Below are 19,343 nucleotides of genomic sequence, written 5' to 3' on the forward strand. Positions count from 1 at the left end.
ACGGTGCGGCAGATGTAACTTGAACAAGTTGATCATTATCAGACCTTGGGGGGTATATACTATGGCAATTATTAATCACCTCAACAGGTGATTTGTCCGTCCATCCTCGCGCAGCCGAGAACGTGAACTACTTGGCCTCGTTTTCACAGCAACGAGACAACCGAATACTCCGATTCGATATGTTCCAACAAGATGATACACCGTCACACGTCGCTTCACGTTTAATCCGCAGCGTGCTTTGTGTGTCTCTTGATGCCAACCAACCAGCCCATCTCCATCCAGAAACCGGGAGGGTCGTGGGTGAACTGCGACTCGTAGCGGTCGATGGTGGGCGCCTCCCAGATCAGGTCGGCCTCGTGGGGGCGCACGAAGCGCGTCTTCTTGATCACCTTCCAGCCGATGAAGAAGATGGGCATGATAACCTGCATGGTGTAGCCGCGGAAGAAGCCCTCGGCGGTGAAGTCCTTGAACACGGCGTAGTTGTAGCCTAGGCAGACGAAGAGCTGCACGCAGATGGCAATGTAGGCGCCGTACGGCTGGAACCAGCCTTTGTAAGGCAGCTTGTTGCGGTCGAAGCCCTGGGCCTTGCAGGCGCGGTGGAAGAAGATGTAGGTGGTGCTCATGACGAGGAAGTTGATGATGCCGCCACCGGTGATGAGGTCGACGAACCAGCCAATGACCTCGGCGGAGCCGCTGCCGCACTGGAGAAAAGACAGGCAGGGGAAGATCATGACGACAAGGAAGCAGTAGATGGGCACACCGTTGCTCCATGTGTACCGGAGGAAGCGTGGGGCGCGACCCTCGAGGGCGAGGCCGTAGAGGGAGCGCGTGGCGCAGTACGTGTAGGTGTTGCCGGCGGAGAAGATGGAGGTCAGCATGAGCGCGTTGACGACGCTGGGCAGCCCAGAGATGTACATGTTGTTCATGGCCATAACGTAGGGCGAGGCCGCAGCTGAGCCGTCGGAGCCGCCAGTCGCCACGGCCACCAGGTTAGGATCGTTGTAGGGCAGCACAATGCCGACGCAGAGGGCCGATCCAAAGAAGAAGATGGCGAAGCGCGCGTAGATGGTCTTGAAAGCCGTCTTGATGTAGTATCGGGGGCGTTTGGCCTCGGCAGCGACCATGGAGATGTACTCGGGGCCGACGACGGCGAAACCGGCGTTCCACAGCGCGGCCAGGAAGCCCTCGAATCTGCCTAGCGAGCCGGAGGACATGTACTCGGCAAAGGCCCCGGGTTTGACCCAGTGATAGAAGCCATAGGCGTTGCCGGTGGGGTTGCCGCCGACCATGGTGATAAAGGTGAAGAAGAACAGCATGAAGATCAGGATGACCTTTCCACCGGACAGCCAGAACTCGGCCTCACCATAGCCCTTGACGGCGAGCAGATTCAGTGCACTATATCACGAGGCAATGTTTAGTAAATGTCTCTTTTCTGGGGGGGAAATTGGCCTAGAGCGATGGGAATCGGGCGACGGTTCATCGTCACGGGGATTTTCCACACGTTCCAGCGGGACCAGTCTTACGCGTAGAGGAGGATAACACCGATACAGATACCGGCCGTAGGACCGGGTTTCTTGATTTCTTCACTCCAGTATCCGAGAACGAGGTTGATGGCGGTGATTTCAAAGGGAATCAACAGTGCCTCGTAGATGAAGAAGTTCCAGCCTGCCATGAAGCCGAGGGCGTCGTCGACCCAGTGGCCGGCGAGACGGATGAATCCACCAGACACGGGCATATACGTCGTCATTTCAGCGATCGAGTTGTTGACGAGAGCGAGGATACACGGGTAGAGCACATAGGCGATGAGCAAGCTGCCTGGTCCGCCGCGGGCCAGGCCATTTCCGATGCTGACGAAGAGCGCGGTGCCAATGGAGCCGCCAATGGCAATGAGCTGGATCTGACGGTTGTTCAGGCGACGCTGTAGACCGTCGGCGTTATCTGCAAAGTGACTGTTCTCGGCCTCGGGGTCCGCCGAGACTTGGCCATCGTACTTCTTCTCCGCCTCTGGGGACGACATGACGAATAACGTGTCGTGACACCGGTGGTCACTTCTTTCTCACGCCTTCTCGTCTGTGTGTGGTGGAGGAAGGTAAGGGAGGATGAGGGTGATGGAAGGGGGAAGAAAGGAGAATGTATCAATGGTACGGGAGGAGGAAGAAGGAACCTGAGCCGGTCGAGGATGCGACAAGGCGCATGTCGAGGCATATATAAATGTCGCATGCGGCGAACAGTAGGCTAGGCTAGAGCAGCGCATCGCATCCTCTGCATACGTTCAGAGGTTTTCCTCCCCTCCATGTCTCTCCACCACGAGCGGCGGGATGCGCGAGGTGGACGGGGGTCCACTTGTGGATGTTGATGAAGGGGGAGTGGGGTCTGCATTCCAGCTGTCCGAGCGGCCAGGCCGCAGGCGAACGAGCTTCCGCTAAAGGTACCTTTGGGGTGGCGGCCCCGCGACGGAGTACATGGGGAAGTCCCTGTAGCATCCATCTTGGTCCCTCGGCATTTGCTCCACACCCACCGGGGCCCCCTGGGCGGTCCAGCAGCGCGAGATGATGGAAACAACCCTGGCGGGGCCTGGATGATGTCGTTGTGCCTGTGCTTGCCCTGACGACAGTGCTGTTTGCTGCACTGTCACCTACGGGCAGTAACAAAGGAGCACGCGACGCGCCATGCTTGCAGGGTCTGTGTCTGCAAAGGTGCCTTCCGAAAAAAAGGGTTTGCCCACCATCGATGGCATCGATGAACGCGGGCGGCGGGTGAAGATGCGCGTGGAGGCATCCAACATCGGTGGCCCCGTCCTCCCGCTTGCTTCTGGAAGGACTTGGCTGGCTCTGGCCCTCTGACGGACAGGAAAAACCCCCCGATGCGGTTGTGGCGTCTGTCTGTGTGTGTGTGTGAGAGAACAGTGAGACCGCCTGCCCCCCTCGCCACCGGGCACCGAGTCACCAACGTCGAACCGCGTGGGGTCGGGCAAGTCAGCCTCGTTCCAGTACTTGCAGCCACTGGCGATCCAATTGCAGGCCAAATGATTGGGCGCTTTGGACATGGACCCGGTGACAGAATTTCACCCTCCCAACTGCAGTCGTTGCGCTTATCACCAGACTGCACCCTCCAAATCTGAATCCGACTCAAGACTCGGATAAAGCACGGCATCCTCGGTGCTGAGATCCGCGAGAACAGTCCTTTGCGGTGCATCTCGCCGTAATGGCCGGTCAGCTGATCGGTGGGCGCCGAGGACGACTGGACTCGACAGCGACCGTTAGGCCGACTTGGCATCCTTCGGTGGCCGCTCGCTGGAATCAGTTAGCGCGCGCCCGGCTGTGGCTGTCAAGGGTTCACTGAACCAACCGGGAAGGCAAAAAATTCAGAGGCTGCCTTGCCTGCCTGCATAGAGCCCATGTTATCACCAAAACCGAGGTGGTTGCTCAGCTTGCGCTGATGACGCTGACTGGCATTGCAGCGATACCTTAACGTAGATCTGCTGATCTTGCATGGTCAGGAAGGAGCACTGGGATTGACTTGACTTGTTGCTCTCCGAGCGTGAGAGCCAATGGCAATTCAGCCAAACTGTCTTCTTCTGGGTGGTGGCAGGAAGAGTGGTAGGCAACTGCCTACGTCCGGGCCCGCCGCGTGCATGACCCGAACACACACTGCTGCAGTGCTGCAGCGCCCAGAAGTTGGAATCAGCCTGGGCCCTGCGCTGCGCCCCAGGGCCTAGCGACCCGTTGAGCCGCATCCGGTGCTGGAAGCAGACAGTGCCCACGGCAGTTCAGGCGCACTTTACGCACGGTTGCAGCATACGTACCTACCAGGTGGCTGAAACGCAGGCGCAAACTGCCAGTGGTCTGTCGAACCAAAGGCAAGGTATCTTTTAATTACTGAACAGAGCCTTGCAAGTACGTATGGAATCTTACTCAAGCATGCAGTCATCAAGTCGCCAATCTGCACAAGCCGACGTTGCGAGTCCGGGCGGCCTTGGCATAATGCGCCGACGGCACTATAGGCTGGCAACGTGCACAGGTGCCTCACAGCCTCCCATAGCTCGATGTCCAAGTATGCAGTCAAATTCGCTAGCCTGGCCGCCTGAGCACATGGCACGATGCTGAACCGGTGCCCAGTGGCCTTGAAAGTTAAAAGTTGCCGGCAGGCTGCGTCACAGTATCAAGGAGGCCTCGAACTTGGGGACGGAATGGGCCGTCGAATGCAACAGGTCCAGAAAACGTGGTTGAGATTGTGCGCGATATTGTGTGCCAATGCTCCGAATTTCCCCTTTTCTAATTTCTTGCTGCCAATTGTTGAACACTGTGCAGCCGCCAAGGCGGAATTGGGTGGCCTGCGGTATCGCGCCGCCAGGCAGCAGCTGCCAGCACCCTGACGACTGGATCACAAAAAAAAAAGAGCACCCTTTGGGCCCTTTCAGAGATGCTTCCCATTCAGGCTTTCTCTATCAATGATCGAGGGACAAGGCACAGCCGACCCAGCCGCCCAGATTTCCACACGCTAACGTTTGTCTGTAGCAGGAGAAACCGCTAGTCCCTACTATGATGAAGATTGAATCATGTCCACCTCAACTTTAATTCGCCCTGGCATCGTACTGTCGCCAAAGCCGAGGTTGAAGCATACAATAGGTTTGTTCACCACGCAGGAAAAATAAAGTTCAGAAAGGCTTCCTGGTCGAGAACCCTCGGCAGGCCAGCAAACTTCTCGACTCCCTTCGCTGTTGGGTGAGAAAGTGGATGACCGGGAAACTACCACACTGGGGGATGGCTGACAATATCCATTATTACTAGTGTCTCCACGATTCCACGAATCCCCGTAGTATATGCGTCAAGAATAATGGGGCTGTAGGACCCTCACGAAGATATGACAAGCACACTGTTGTCAGCGGTTGGAAGAGCACTGACAGATCATACATAGACGAGCCTCCCAAAGACTGACATTGCCACCCGATGGATGTCGCGTGATCACTTCCCTCTCTCATCCTGAGCGGATAAGATGCAGAGCCAGGCCAAGTCAGCTGAAAGAGTAATGATTACGCACAAATACTGCTTTGTACGATCAAGTTAGTGGTCCGCATGGTCACTGGTGTAATGCATAGTAGTGTACCCGCCTAATTGTTAGACTTGAACCGTCTGTTGCCGCGACGGACTGGAGTCCAGTCCACTGTCCACGGAGGCCGCTCGACCCTACTGGACCCTGGGTCGCCTTCACGTTTGGCCTCGGCCCTCTGTGTCCCGTTCAAAACCCATCGGACAAAAGCCTATTTTCTTATTTCTTATTTGCTGAATTGCTACTCCGTACGCGTTGGTGTCTCCGTGCAAGGCCTCGAACGGAATACGTTCCAGTGCCTCGCGACATGGAATCATCCCCAGGTTCCAGCCAGCCGTCAATAAATAATAAAATAATAAGAAACTGAGACCCAACATAAGAACGCGCTAGTTCGTTCTGATCCGTTTTCTGCGGTGGCTCCGTTTCTTCGCGGCCAACTTACCGTCAAGGGTGTCTAGCCTCTGTCCACCCGTACAAGTAGTCCTTCCTGCGCCAAGCACTGCCGGCGTTTTTGCCCTCATGCACGTGATTGAGTTAGAAACGCCCGAAATCCCACGTTTTAAATCTTTGATTGATCCCGAAGGATCTGTAAGCTGCTGATGGCTGCAACCAGCAGCCAAAGCCGTGACTACCACGTACTTCGTAGGCCAAATTCGTAGACAAGTGGCCCACTAGAGTGGTACGGAAGATAATCAGAAATCCGAGCGCAAATTAGCAGAGCTGCATGCGCCCAGGAATTAGCAACGTAAATTACTACCGTCCTGACTACGGATACGGAGAGCAGATCTTGATACGCCCGGTACAGTATTCCCCGTCAGCCTCCGCCGCTAGCGCTATTTCTCAGGCATCGCCAGATCGTCTTTTCAATGAGTAACGTGACCTTTTAACCACGCCCGACCTCACGTGGCATTGAACTACCCTACAGACAGCGCGCAACCACGGGTGCGGTTGAACATACGACTCCGTCTTTTGCGCAATCGTCCATTCCGCGACACAATGACCATTCTTCCGAATTCTGCTTCAAATAGGCGTCTGCAGAATACATACTTCCTATCTCTGAAGTTAAAGAAAGTCGCGCTATTGCGGCGACGAACCAAACGTACCTGCTGCTGTCGTGTTTTGTCGCTTCGTGCCGAACGGAACGAGATTGATAAGTCGTAACCCCGCCCCCACCATGTGATTATTTGGAGATGCACATTCGCATAAAAAAATCTTGAGAAGCATGAAGACGAGTTTGGGCATGTGAATGACCAACTACGGCCTCGACATCATTAGATTAACACACCCAACTGTCTCACAAGTAGCCTGACGAGATCCTCGACCCCCCAGAGTCCAGAGCTGCGACGTGTTGGCCAGGTTTTGGCAACTCGACGTCACATCATGAAGGCACAAGACCACACACACAAGGAGGCCTTGGCTGTGCTTCTTGACACACCCACCTTCGAAGAACGCATCAATGACTTTGTATCACAGCTCACGTCATTGTCGAAATCAGCCAAGCCAGACGCCAGTCCAACGTCTGATGCCCAGCTCCTGAGCCTGGGGCTTGCTGCTCTCGAAGCCTTCCTCCAGGCCAACGTCACGGGCCCAGTCCTCCCAGCAAATCTTTCCAACAAGGTGGATCAGCTATTCCTGGACAGCTGGAGATCAGTATCTGAGGGATCCGACCTGGACCGTCTGCGAAAGCAGTGCCTACAGGCACTTCAGGTCGACGGGGTGGCCCCCTATGCCTACATTCCCAACCTCGAACTGTTCGCTCTCGCACGATACATCATCCAGACATGCCTGTCGAAATCAGAACAGGACACCGTCGAACTATCATCAGCGCAAAGTGGGACCACAAAGCACAGCATCGTCTGGACGAGGCTTCGCTTGAACGCGTGGCACTACAAGCTCATCACACAGCCATCCCTAGGGCACGGGTCGAACTTTACCCGCAGTTCACAGTGGAGCGAGGTCCCAACTCTTGGTGGGAAAATACTCGAGGGCATTGAGGCGACAAGGAGGCAGGTCCTCAACGAGGAGATTTGGGCCGAGGGCACGAATGCTTGGGCCAACGAGGACCAGGTGCTGTTTCTTGTAGAAGCGGCCAACTACTACATTCTCCTCGGACGAAACGAATTGGCGAAAGACATGCTCAGCAAAGCGGCCGCACAGAGTGGGCTTGAATATGCGCTCTCGGGTGCACTGGGTAAAAGGACAAAGTTTCAGGAGAAGAGCACCAGCCAGCTTGTTGTGCTTGCCAAGAGCAAGGACGCTGCCTCCTCAACGGACGTGGAAGAGGCAGCCAAGCCGGAAGCCCTGCAGCTCAACAATGACACGCTTCTGGAGGAAATCTCCTTCGAGAAGGATAACCAGGACAGCGCCGCCAAGATGGACAGCCTGTCGGCATCCCTGGCTGCCTTGTCACCGGACGATCAGCCTCAGCTCTCCCCCCTCGATCAGATTATTCTCCTGACCGAGGCGACCATGAAGGACGCGTTTTCGCCCGTGGACACTCTCACGTCCGAGGAGATCCTCCCGTACGCCGTCCGCGTCTTGGCCGACAAGCCCACCAACTGGCAGATCTACACACAGGCCCTCCTCGTGCGCTCGCGCATCGAGGTCCACCGCAGCCGGACCCTCGAGCGCGGCGTCCTCCAGCTACAAGCCGTCGCCGACCAGGTCATTGCCGATACCACATCGCGCGAAGCATCGCAGATACAACAACCATCAGAGTCCGGCGATGAGGTGCCGTCGATCCAAGTCACACTCCCAGACCAGCAGCAACCTGCCGAAAAGGTGGCCACCTCCTTTTTGCCCGCACCGAAACCCTCCGAGTCGGCACCAGCACATGTGCGTCTGCAATACATTCACGCCCTCTCATCGCCTCCCCGATGGCATCTCGAATCCGAGCTGGCGTACGCTTGGGCAGGCGTCGGCTCACTCGCCTCGGCACTCGAGATCTTCAAGCGTCTACGTCTTTGGGCTGAGGTGGCCCTCTGTCTGGCCTCGCGCGGTGCCGCCGCCGAAGACGACACCGAGGGACGGGGTTCAGGCGGCGAGGCCAAGGCCAAGGGCATCGTCCGCTGGCGACTCTTCCACCGCACAGACACGACATCGCCCACCGACCCAGACGAAGAGACCATTGAGGATGTCGCTGCCCTCCAACCTTCCGCCTTCACGGGACCGGAGCGCGTGCCACCGGCCCCCGATGCGCCCCGGCTGTGGTGCATCCTCGGCGACCTCGAGTCGAATCCAGACTTTTACCGCCGCGCCTGGGACATCTCCCACCATCACTACGCGCGCGCCCAGCGCTCCCTGGCCGAGCACCACACCTCCCACAAAGATTGGCTGGCGGCGCGCGAGGCGTACATCAAGGCCACGGCCGTCAACCGTCTCGACACGGACATGTGGTCGCGCCTGGGCGACCTGAACCTGCGCCTGGGCCGCTTCGAAGACGCCGCCGAATCATATACCCGCGCTATCGGCGCGGCCACTGACCTCACCGGCGGCGAGGGCGCAAAGACGTGGAGCAACCTCGGCAGCGCCCTGTGGAGTCTCTACTGCGAGGTCATCGCCAAAGACCCGTCGCCGGCCGCCACCAAGGACGAAGACGAGGAAGAAGACCAGACCCTCGCAAAGCTCGACTCCACCATCCCAGCCAACGACCCGCCCGTGCTCCTCACAAAGGCCCTCGCAGCCTACAAGCGCGGCGCCTCCATCGCCCACTCCAACTGGCGCATCTGGGACAATGTGCTCACCCTCGCCGCCCGTCTCCAGCCCCCCGCCGTGCCGGACATGGTCCAGGCCCTGTCGAACATTATCCGCATCCGCACGAGCGAGGACTGCATTGACAGCGACATTTTGACCCTCCTCCTCAAGGACGTCGTCCTCAGTGCCGAGAGACAGCCGGGCCGCGAGGTGGACGGCATCTACGAACCACCCCGCGGATCCATGGAGCGGCTCGTCGCCCGTCTCATTGAGGAGGATATTGTGCCCATCATCACGCATCGCTCGGATCTGTGGTCGCTGACGTCCCAGCTCCGTGCCTGGCGGCGCGATTATGTCGGTGCCGTCGAGGCCTCGGAGCGCGCATGGCGGACGGCCACGACGGCGTCGTCTACCCTGACGCCGGGCGAGGCGTCCAAGAACAACTGGACAGAGGACAGGGAGGCGTGGGAGGTGGTCGTGCAGCGCACGGATGAACTCGCCTCGGCCCTGGAGAACTATGGTCCCGAGGTGGACAGCATTGGGCCCAAGTGGAAGGGCAAGGTCAGGAGCGCGGTGCGCAGTGTCATGGGACGCGGCAAGGAGAATTGGGAGGATACCGAAGGCTGGCAGACGCTCCAGGGCATCATGGATGGATTGAAAGCGTAATGAGTAGATGGGAATAGAACATTACGAAATAGTAGAAAAGTGGTCCATTCATTCCGCTGCTCTACATTGCTTTCATGCAGTCTCTGACACGCTCACGCGCGCACGCTTTTACCCGCTACCTACTACTTGAGCATCGTACAGAAAACGCCACCGCACGCGGGCACTTTCTCAGTCCGAAACATATTCAGAGTCCATGGTCCAACTCTATTTCTTGGCCTTCTTCTTGCTTGCGACGACTTTGAAGCCAACAGGTGTAGGCTCATCGGCAGGCGATGCCACATTGCCGCCCGTCTTCTTGGCGACCTCGCTCCAGCCACCGGTTGAGATGCTCGCCTTGTTCTCCGAGAGCGTGGCGGGGCCCTTCTCAGTGACGCCTCGGTCGGCCAGCTTCTTGCGCCGGACAAACTCGGTCGCAAAGTGACGTCCGTCCATGATGGTAGAGTTGGCGTAGATGGCGTCGGCGATCAAGTCAGGCTCCAGAGGCAACGCCTCGAGGTTGGACGCGAAACCAGACACTGTCGCCGTTAGCAAGACAATCGTGTAGAAGCAAGACAAGGTACTACATACCATCGCTGACGCTGATGCCGCGGCTGAGCTCGCGGTGGCACCACCTGCGAAACTCGTCCAAGGCAGCGTTCGTGTTGTTGCTGTTGGCGCTGGCGGCTGCGGGACCTGGCCGCGACATGGGCTTCAAGGGCACGTTGGCGGGCTTCGACAAGGTAGCGCTGACGGCACGAGCAGGAGACCCGGTAGATGGCCCGACGGGTGCCTTGACCTTGCCACCGGCGCCGACCGTCGCCCAGCCAGCCCCAGGCGGGGGTGCAGCAGCAGAGGCAGCCGCCGCGGCAGAACCGCTAGGGGGGGCAGGCTGACCTGGCTTGCCGGCAAGGTTGGCGTAGCTCTTGGAGGTGCTCGGCGGCGCACCTCCGCTCGGGGCGGCCGATCCCTTGGCCTTTTGCTTCCGGCGCTCTTCCTCGGCCTGGATTTCAGCGAGTGTCTTCTTGCTTGCACTCACAGGTGTGACGGACACGCCAGCAGTGGGCTTGCTCGCTCCAGGTTTCGTCCAAGGGCTGCCAGGGTCGACAGGTGACGCATGGCCCCAGGTGCTCGAGGCAGGCAGACCGGCGGCAACGGCGGCTGCGTTCTTCTCCTTCTCTCGGAGGACAGCAGCCTCTTGTTCCAGGGCGGCCTTGCGGATGGCGGATGCAGCCTGCTCAGCCTTGGCCGCCTTGCGAGCCTCAGCCTCCTGGATCTCCTTCAAGGAAGGCCCCTTGGATCCCTCACTGTTACCAGAGTCCTTGGCCCAGGGAGCGGTTGGTGGGGGCTGTGTCTCAGCGGGGCTGGTCGAGCGAGAGCGGTTGTACTGGTCTGGGAGGTTGGAGCGGACGCGCTGGGCCGTGGGCGCAGGAAGCGGCGTTGTGGAAGATGGCGGAGGAAAGGGCCTTGGCATGCCGGGTTCAATGTCCTCGATGGCAGCAGCAGCAGCGGCTTGTGTCTGCTGCACCTGTTGCGTCAAGGACAGGTTCGGGTCCTGCACATACTTTGGCTTGCCCTTGCCCTTGGGTCGAGGCGCTTTGGACGCCTTGGGCGCGAGCTCCTCTTCGCCCTCTGGCACTTCCTGGGGGGCTTGTTGGGCAGAGGCTGCGGCGTCGGCCGCTTGGGCAGCCTCGGCAGCAGCGCGGGCGGGGTCAGCCTGGTGGGCAGGGTCTTGAGTCTCCCGCTCCGCACGCAGCTGGTGGAATTCGTTGAGTCGTTGCTTGAATCCCTCCGGGTCGTTAGCCAGATCGTCAAGATCTTGGTAGACGCCATGGAGGCTGGATTCCGCGACAGCTGCAGCAATGGCCTGTGTGGAGGATTCATCGCTGGCGAGGTCGGCCAAGATCTGACGGTCATGCTGAGACATGTTGGTCAGATCCTCGGCACCAGAAGGGAACTCACGACTAGAGAGCCCCTGGGCGCCGTGTCCCTCGCCAGCTTGATCAAAAAAAGCATTCTGCATGCCGCCGGGCTGCTGACCCATTTGTCCCTGGGCCATGTTGCCGAAGCTCGGTTGACTCTGGAGGCTTTGCGCGCTCGAGTGATGCTGAAGCCCTGGCTGTCCGGGGAACCTGGCCATGGCCTGCTGGCGCATGGCAAAGTCCCTCTGTTGCGCGAGCACAATCTGCTCCTCTTGCTTACGTCGCTCGAGGTTATTCTGTTCCTCGGCAGTCAAGGTTCGGCCGAAGCTGGGGAATAGGTTGTGGAGTGGTGGCACGACACCACCGGTGTTGCTGGGAGGGAAGGCAGCGGCAGGCGATGGATCGCCGTGGGCGACGCCCACCTGGGGCACTAGGAACGGCTCTCTCGAATTTCCTATACGTCGGATGAGCTGTCCCAGAGGTTCAAAGTCGACGTCCTCCACCTTCTTGACGCGCAAATCGGGGCTGAAGAAATTGGCCTTGTACCAATCATTCATCTCAAGGCCAGTAAAGGCGCCTTGAACGACGCCCTTGGGATCGAGATACACCCAGCGCATACGGTCGGGCATGACCATGGTTCTGGCCGATTGCTGCTGCTGTTCCATACCGGGCTGGCTCCCACCTCCAAAGGGCATGCTGCCGCTGACAGGAGTGAAAGACTGAGGCACTGGTCCCATGCCGCCCAGATCGGACGCATCGAACATATTTTGTAGTGAGAGCTGGCCGTGCTGGGCGCGATTGGGATCCATAGAGGGGAACAGATTCTCAAATCCTCCGCGTCCGGAGCGCATAGGACTCTCCGAGTCGCGCCCTGGCGCAGGGAAGTTGTTGCGTCCAATGGCTCCCAGTTGAGCGGCTAGGCGAGGATCCGCACCCGCTTCTCCCATCGATTCATGTTGCTCGTGCGCCTGCTGCATTTGCGCCTGCATGGCAGCTGGGAAGAGGGAGCCCATCTTGCTGCCACGGCCGATGCTGTTGGTTCCAATAGCACCTGGTCCAGCGCTAGGACCGCTGCCAAAGAAGCTGCTCATGTTGCCCAGCCCAGGTGATGGCGCATTGTCGGGGTTGTTGAAAGCGGCCGGCGAGAAAGGCGCACCGCCAAAGCCAGCGCGCTCACGGTCCGGGGTGGCTGTACCAGGGGCACCCCAAGCCGAGACATGTCCAAGGGGAAAGCCTCGGCCAGTTGCACTGGACGTCTGACTTCTGTCGTGACCTTCCAGATTCCCGCCAAAAGCGCGCTGTAGTGGGTTGTAGCCAGGAACATCCTGCCCGAAACCTTGGTATGGCTTGTTGACTCCGCCCGCGCCGTCATCGTCGTCACGCTCCTGGCGATCTGTGGGCGGGCTGCGGAAGGGATTCGTCTCGGAGGGACTGGCGGGGCCGTTCTCTTGATGGCCACCAAGGTTTAGACCAGACATTCCAAAGTCGCCCGCGGATCCTTTCACAGGTGTACCGAGGGTTCCAGCACGACTAGCCTGCGGGCCAGTATCCTGAGCACCACCCAAGGCGGCACTGCCTGTCGGCAGGTCCTCGCCAAAGGGATCCGTGTCGGTACGCTGGCGAGAGCGCCAGGATGACTGGTTGAGAGCCGACTGATCCTGGCCTTGACCTTGGCTGTCAGCGTGCCGACCGGGCGTATTCTCAGCGTCCTTGGGCATCAGATGGGCAAGGCGACTGCCTCCGCCGCTGAGGGCAGCTGCGCGCTTCTCGCCCACCGCGCCCCCAAGGGCAAAGTTTCCGAAACCGCCTGTGGCGCTGGGCGTGCTGGGTTGCGAAGAGTTCCATATCCCTCCAATGCCCGCGCTACCAGAGGTATTGGTACGCATTAAGCTGCCTATGGGGTTGGGCAACTGTCGACCTCCCTGCGACTCAGCCTCCGCATCCTCCGACGTCGATTCCTTGACGTCGGTCGTGTTCCGACGCGAAAACCAGGGAGGATCATCACGCCCGCCACGCCCAGCACCGGCCGTGGGTGAGCTCAGCCCGAACTGGTTGGCGTCAGAGGTCTCCCTCCTTCTCGTGCCAGGTCGAGTTGCCGAGGAAGGGGAGCCGAGTCCAAAGTTGTTCCCAGCGCCCTGCGACAAGGAGGCCTTGCGGCCGTTGACACCGGCTGAATTGGTGCCGTCTTTGTTTAATGTGGGGGGTTTCACGGTGGAGTTGACGTCTCCCATAAAGGCTTCCTGTTCATCCGCCGTCAAATTCTGCAGCCCCAGCGCGGTGCTGCCGCCCTCGTCGTCCCAGCATGCGCCTGGTTCTTGTGGTATGTGGTTCTCGTTGCTTTTCCCCCAGGCTCGCGGGTTGGCGCCCCCGTTCGCGTGGCCGGCGTTCCATTCCGCGTGCAGCAAGCTAGACACGTCGCGCGGCGACCGGGATCCTTGTGCCATGGCGAGGAGGTCGTCCTTCTTGTATCTCGCGGGACTCACTTCGTATACGGGCTGCGCGGCGGCAGCCGAGATCTCAGTACTGGAGAGAGGGACACCGCTGTCGATGGAAGGTGTCTGGGAGTGGTGACTTAGTGGAGTGGTGGATGACCGACGAAGCGTTAGTGTCCCGTTTGTAGACCTTCCGTCACGTCGATTCCTGGTAAAGAAGAATGTATTAGCAGAAGATCGAGCGCTGAGTGCGAAGGGCAAATTGAGAAGAAGTAGGATCGAAATGTGCAGTTTTGTGGGTGTAGAAAGCCAGATACACGAGACCAGGGCAACGTAGCAAGACTGAAGGCCAGTCACATTGGGACAAACAAGCCCAAAGTCAATATGGCTGGCTGGCTCCCAAGACGGACTTACCAGTCACTGCCTACCCCTCGACCACCTCGAGTCGCGTTCTGGCCTGCAGCAGCTGAGGCAAAGCTTGAAGGTAGATTGGACGGCATATTCAACAAGTGCAACGCGTCGCTTCGTGTGTGTTGTTTACGTAGACGGAACGGAGGACAAGCACCGATGCAAAATTCGTGGGTGCAATTAGCTTTTAACAGCTTCGGTGGTGGCGCGTGCTATTAGAATTGATGAGGGTTCAACGTAGTTGTGCGAAATTCGAGTCGGCAAGGTACGACATGCGAGACGTGTTGCGGAACAATTGAAAAGTTTCCAAAGGGTTGAAATGCTCGCAGGTGATATTTGGTTAAGTCGTGACGTGAGGTAAGAGGTGACAGGTTAAGTCGGGCGACTGGAGTCGGGATTTGGAAAAATGCTGGCTACGTTGGTTGGCTGGCTGACTGGATGCGTGTGGACTGTGCAAGTCAGTTTCGTCCTCGTTGACGAAAAATTGAAGGTGGCAGCTGCTGCTGTCCGTCCTGGATGCTGGGTCCGCATAGGGCAATGGGGTCCAGTCCCAGGCAGGTGGTGCGACAGCCGCACATTAGCCGAGCGCGGTCAGCTTGCCAGGAGCCTTAACAGCACCAGTTGGACACGTCACAATCGTCATTTGTTCGTCGGCACTGCACGGATCACAGTGGGGAGGGTACGTGCTGTAATGTATTGATTGCAGAGGGCCTGGGCATGGAATTCAAGAATCAAGATGCAAGTCATGTCATCCATCCTGCTCTCTATCGCTGGGTCAAACTGTTGGAGATTGTGATTGCGATGTGCTGATCCAAATTGGCCCTCCTCAAAAATGCATCCTTATCCTCACACAAGCCATCTCCTACCATCACGGTGCGGCCACCAACCAAGCAAGCCACGCTGCACAACTTGCGGCGAAAGCATACATAGTATCCCTGCTGTGCAAGATACGACGAGCATATGGAGAATAGGCGTCATTTAACGTAAGCCGTGCCTGGGGAGTGGGAGTGCGTTTCCTTCGTCTTGCCAGTGCGTTGCCATGTCAATCACTCGACCGCCTCGTGTGGCTTCCATATGGACATGATGGAGCCTCGAGATGCATCAAACTGGTCCCGAAAGAACCATTTTCGCGGCCCTGTTCTTTTTCTCCCTTTATGCCCAACATGTGTCCTCTACTGCCATGGAGGTCTTGTCGGAGACTGGGTCACGTGAGCATTTATTGCAGATTAGAATCGCCGTTCTGCCCAAGCCGAGATTTCAAACAAGCCACAGACTGACACAGCAGGCCTTCTATATGAGTAAAGACCAATGTCTTTGCGACGGCAGCGTATTTTCGTCATGGAGAGTGGGACGAGGGGAATCTCCAGGTGAGCTGGGGCTTGTGTTCGGATGCCAGTCCAACAAAAAGTGCGCAAGAGGCGCTGTCCCTTGATGAAGCATCGCGCAGGGCAGACTGTTCCTCGTAGTTTCGTCGGTCCCATGTTTATGCTTGGCGCAGCAGGAGACTCAAAATGCGCGGGAGGTCAAAGCTGAGGATATCCGGCAGCCACATAAGCGACTGGAATATACAGCTCAAATCAAAGCTCCTTCAGAAAATGCGCCTTGAACTTGCGCGTCGCACGGTCCGCTGACCTGACCATGAGCTGATCCCCAAGCAAGTCAAAGACAAAGACGTTTCCTTGGGTCGGCTTCTTGTCGTCGCTAGTGGTTTCTGGCAACTCTGTCGCCGGCTCGGCTGAAGTGCCTTTGGCTGATTTGCCGGGGACTTGTACTTCCACGCGGAAGGTCGTCCCCTCCTTGGGCACCATCTTCACGCCCTGCTTCCTCGTCACTACCTCCAGGACATGCTTGCGGTCCCTCACCACAACTCCCTTGATGCCGACGCGCCCAGGACATCGGCTGCGAACAACCTTGACAATTGCCCCGTGAAACTCGGCGCTCGCGAGCTTCGCCGCCGTGTTGGGTCCGCCGGTGTATACGTCGCTGCCGAGCACCTCGTTGATGTAGCCTTGCCATAGCTTGTTGAGTGGCTCGTAGATGTCGTACTTTTGACCCTCGCGAGGAATGTCGTGCAGACCCAAGCGCCTCTTCTCGCGTGCTGAGAGTGGTGCCGGCTTTTGCTTCTTCTTGTCCTTCTCTGCCTGCCTCTTTCTGCGTCGCGCAGCGCGGGTGTTGAGCTCCGAGGGCGGTGGAGATGTCGCGCGCAAGTGCAGTTTTCGATGCTGGATCTTCTCTGTGTAGATTCTCTCCACGGATCGGGGCGAATGCGCCCTCCCGAGGAGATCGCGCGTCGCCTTGGCGCTCTCTGCGTTGGTTGCCATTGCGTGCCTGGAGGTGCTGCGTCACATGCTGAGCTCGACGATGGACATTATTCTTGATTCCCCACATAACTTAATACAGTGTAAAGAACAGTACGCGACACGGTCGATCGACCCCAGATTCCCAGTCCAACCTCGGAAGCTCGACCTTCCCCAGCTTTGACATGGCTTCTTCTCCCGCGAGCCACACCAAGTGGCAATCCGTGCCTTTGCCCGTGATTTGACGCTCCAAGAACTTCAAGCATTTGTTTCTTCTACATCTGTTCGTCTGTTGTACCTGTGATACCCCTCCCTCAGCCGCCATGGACGAGAATGGCGACCTCATCGACCCGGCTAGCACTTCGGCGCCGGATCTCCAGATCCTTGGCGACGAGATCACCCTGCAGCCTAGCGGCTTCGTCGAGCAGAAGACGACCTCGGCCGAGCACGAGCAGGCGCTGATGAACCAGTTTGCTTCCTTCCGTGCCGAACCCCTCCAGTTCCTCCGCGAAGTCTCCCTCTACGTATCTGGCAAAGGATGGCGCGCCTACGACAGCGTCATCGGCCAGCCCGTCTTCTACCCCGGGTTCTCGGACCACATGAAGAGCATGGTCATGGCGGCGCCTCTGCTACAAAAAAGAATCGCGCAGCTGGCGGAGAGCAGGGTGCAGGTGGAGGAGAAGGAGGGTCTGATCAACAAGGCGGCAGAAGACCACGCCATGGGGAGGGCGCAAAGGAAGAGCCAACTGGAGGGTGCCCTGCAAGAGGTCGCGGAGAAGCTGACAGATGACATGATCTGCAAGATGGAGAGCAAGCCGTTCATCAGAAGCGCGTACTACCTGTGCACGCAGCTCCTCACGCGGGCGTACCATCAGGGGATCCACGTCTCGAGCGAGGAGATTCTGCGGTTGCGAAAGGTGGCCGACATGGCCGCCAAGAAGAAGCAGAGTATCGTCTTCCTGCCGAGTCATCGCTCCCACGTGGATTACGTCTCCTTGCAACTCATCTGCTACCGCCTGGGCTTGACCCTCCCCGTCGTCGTCGCTGGCGATAATCTCAATATCCCTGCCCTGGGTAGCTTCCTCCAGCACGCAGGTGCCATGTGGATCAGGAGGTCATTCGGCGACGATGCGCTGTACGGAACGCTGGTGCAGGCTTACATTGACACGATGCTGCAAGAGGGTTTCAACCTCGAGTGCTTCATTGAGGGAGGTCGGTCACGTACAGGCAAGCTGCTGCCTCCCAAGTTTGGTATCCTGAGTTTCGTCCTCGACAGCATTCTGTCAGGTCGAGTGGAGGATACCATCATTTGCCCGGTCAGCACGCAGTACGACAAGGTCATCGAGACGGAAGGCTACGTCACCGAGTTGCTCGGCGTGCCGAAGAAGAAGGAAAACCTGGCAGACTTCCTAAGCAGCGGATCGTCTGTCTTGTCACTGAAGCTCGGTCGGGTCGACGTGCGCTTCAACAAGCCGTGGAGTCTGAGAATGTTCCTCGAGACGCAGCTGTCGAGACTGCCCAAGGTGCCCGCAGGCCTCTCCACGAACCACCACAACCCGGAAGTGCGAGCCATCCGTGAGAAGCTGCTGAGAATATTGGGCTACAAGGTCCTCGGGGACATCAACCAGGTATCGGTGGTCATGCCCACCGCGCTCATCGGCACCATCCTCCTTACCCTACGCGGGCGCGGTGTCGGCAAGGACGAGCTCATTCGCCGCGTCGAGTGGCTCACCAAACGCGTCCGTGCCAAGGGTGGTCGCGTTGCTCATTTTGGCAATGCACCGCTGTCGGAAATTGTCGATCGCGGCCTAGAGGTACTCGGCAAAGACCTCGTGGGTGTTGTCGAGGGACTCCCGGAGCCGACGTACTATGCCGTCGACCGCTTCCAACTCTCATTCTACCGCAACATGACAATCCACCTGTTCATCTACGAGGCGCTCGTCAGTGCGGCTATGTACATGCGCGTAAAGGTGGGCGGCGGGCCGTCGATGCAAGATATCTCGCACGAAGAGCTGCGCGACCAGGTCTTTTTCCTGTCGACCCTCTTCCGAGGTGAATTCATCTTTGGCAATGAGGGTCTCGATGCCAATCTGGACAAGACCATCAAAGGCCTCGAGGCGGACCACGTCATCCATGTGCATCGTGATGAGAGTGGAAAGGTCGTCAAGATTGGGCTGTCGGACGAGGAGAGGAATGTTGGACGGGAGAACTACGACTTTTACTGTTTCCTGATATGGCCTTTCATCGAGGCCAGTTGGCTGGCTGCCGTGTCCCTGATGGGCTTGACACCGCCGAGCAAGGAGCACGAGGATACCTGGATCGAGCTAAACAAGGCGCAAAATACAGCGCAATTAGTGAGTTTCCCCTATCATCTTGCAAGGGGTTTACATGTTACTAACATGGAGTAGCTCGGCAAGACACTCTACCATCAAGGCGATCTCTCGTACTTTGAAGCCGTCAACAAGGAGACCCTGCGCAACTCGTACCTCCGCTTCGAGCAAGAGACAATGGTCCACGTCGTCAAATCCAAGGATCCCAAGGTGCCCCCGCGCATCCAGCTTGATCCGTCGTGGCGGCCGCCCCGTGACCCCGAGACAAACGCTCTCCTGGCGGAGGGCAAACTCTGGGACTTTACCGAGCAGATTGCCAAATCGCGGCGCGAGGGCAAGAACAGGAGAGACGGCGCGACGGTCAGCTCGAGGGTCCTGCGCCTGTCGGATGAACTGGGTCGCGCGCTGTTTGAAGAGGCAGTAGGCCAGGACAAGGTGCCCAGTCGTCTCACTGCGGAGGAGAGCGATACAGTACGGCGAGCGCGGAGAGCGGCACGTAGCAGGGGCAAGCTAGACGCGCGAGCCGTGTTGTAGCCTGTTTGTGAGGATTTGATTCTATATAATCTTGGT

General features: G+C 58.3%; 5 protein-coding genes across 5 annotated transcripts; 2 read left to right on the plus strand and 3 right to left on the minus strand.

Annotated features, from left to right (window-relative positions):
- Nucleotides 1-221: 221 nt before the first annotated feature.
- On the minus strand, nt 222-2,017 carry J7T54_000903 (General amino acid permease-like protein; the record flags this gene model as incomplete). Its single annotated transcript, XM_051504940.1, has 2 exons — nt 222-1,395; nt 1,524-2,017. 2 exons carry the CDS (start codon nt 2,015-2,017, stop codon nt 222-224), a joined length of 1,668 nt encoding a protein of 555 aa, XP_051363616.1.
- Nucleotides 2,018-6,429: 4,412 nt separating this feature from the next.
- On the plus strand, nt 6,430-9,408 carry J7T54_000904 (TPR repeat-containing protein-like protein; the record flags this gene model as incomplete). The annotated part of the gene is made up of 1 exon (XM_051504941.1): nt 6,430-9,408. The coding sequence occupies one exon, from the start codon at nt 6,430-6,432 to the stop codon at nt 9,406-9,408; it is 2,979 nt and encodes a 992-aa protein (XP_051363617.1).
- Nucleotides 9,409-9,612: 204 nt separating this feature from the next.
- Nucleotides 9,613-14,238, minus strand: J7T54_000905 (uncharacterized protein; the record flags this gene model as incomplete). The annotated part of the gene is made up of 3 exons (XM_051504942.1): nt 9,613-9,923; nt 9,976-13,829; nt 14,153-14,238. 3 exons carry the CDS (start codon nt 14,236-14,238, stop codon nt 9,613-9,615), a joined length of 4,251 nt encoding a protein of 1,416 aa, XP_051363618.1.
- A 1,485-nt stretch (nt 14,239-15,723) lies between these two features.
- J7T54_000906 (Ribonuclease P protein subunit-like protein) lies at nt 15,724-16,467 on the minus strand (the record flags this gene model as incomplete). The annotated part of the gene is made up of 1 exon (XM_051504943.1): nt 15,724-16,467. One exon carries the CDS (start codon nt 16,465-16,467, stop codon nt 15,724-15,726), a length of 744 nt encoding a protein of 247 aa, XP_051363619.1.
- A 299-nt stretch (nt 16,468-16,766) lies between these two features.
- On the plus strand, nt 16,767-19,307 carry J7T54_000907 (Dihydroxyacetone phosphate acyltransferase-like protein; the record flags this gene model as incomplete). Its single annotated transcript, XM_051504944.1, has 2 exons — nt 16,767-18,797; nt 18,852-19,307. The coding sequence occupies 2 exons, from the start codon at nt 16,767-16,769 to the stop codon at nt 19,305-19,307; spliced, it is 2,487 nt and encodes an 828-aa protein (XP_051363620.1).
- Nucleotides 19,308-19,343: the final 36 nt, after the last annotated feature.

The sequence above is a fragment of the Emericellopsis cladophorae genome (assembly GCF_022114955.1).
Source record: "Emericellopsis cladophorae strain MUM 19.33 chromosome Unknown NODE_11_length_583618_cov_114_125112, whole genome shotgun sequence".
NCBI lineage: Eukaryota > Fungi > Ascomycota > Sordariomycetes > Hypocreales > Bionectriaceae > Emericellopsis > Emericellopsis cladophorae.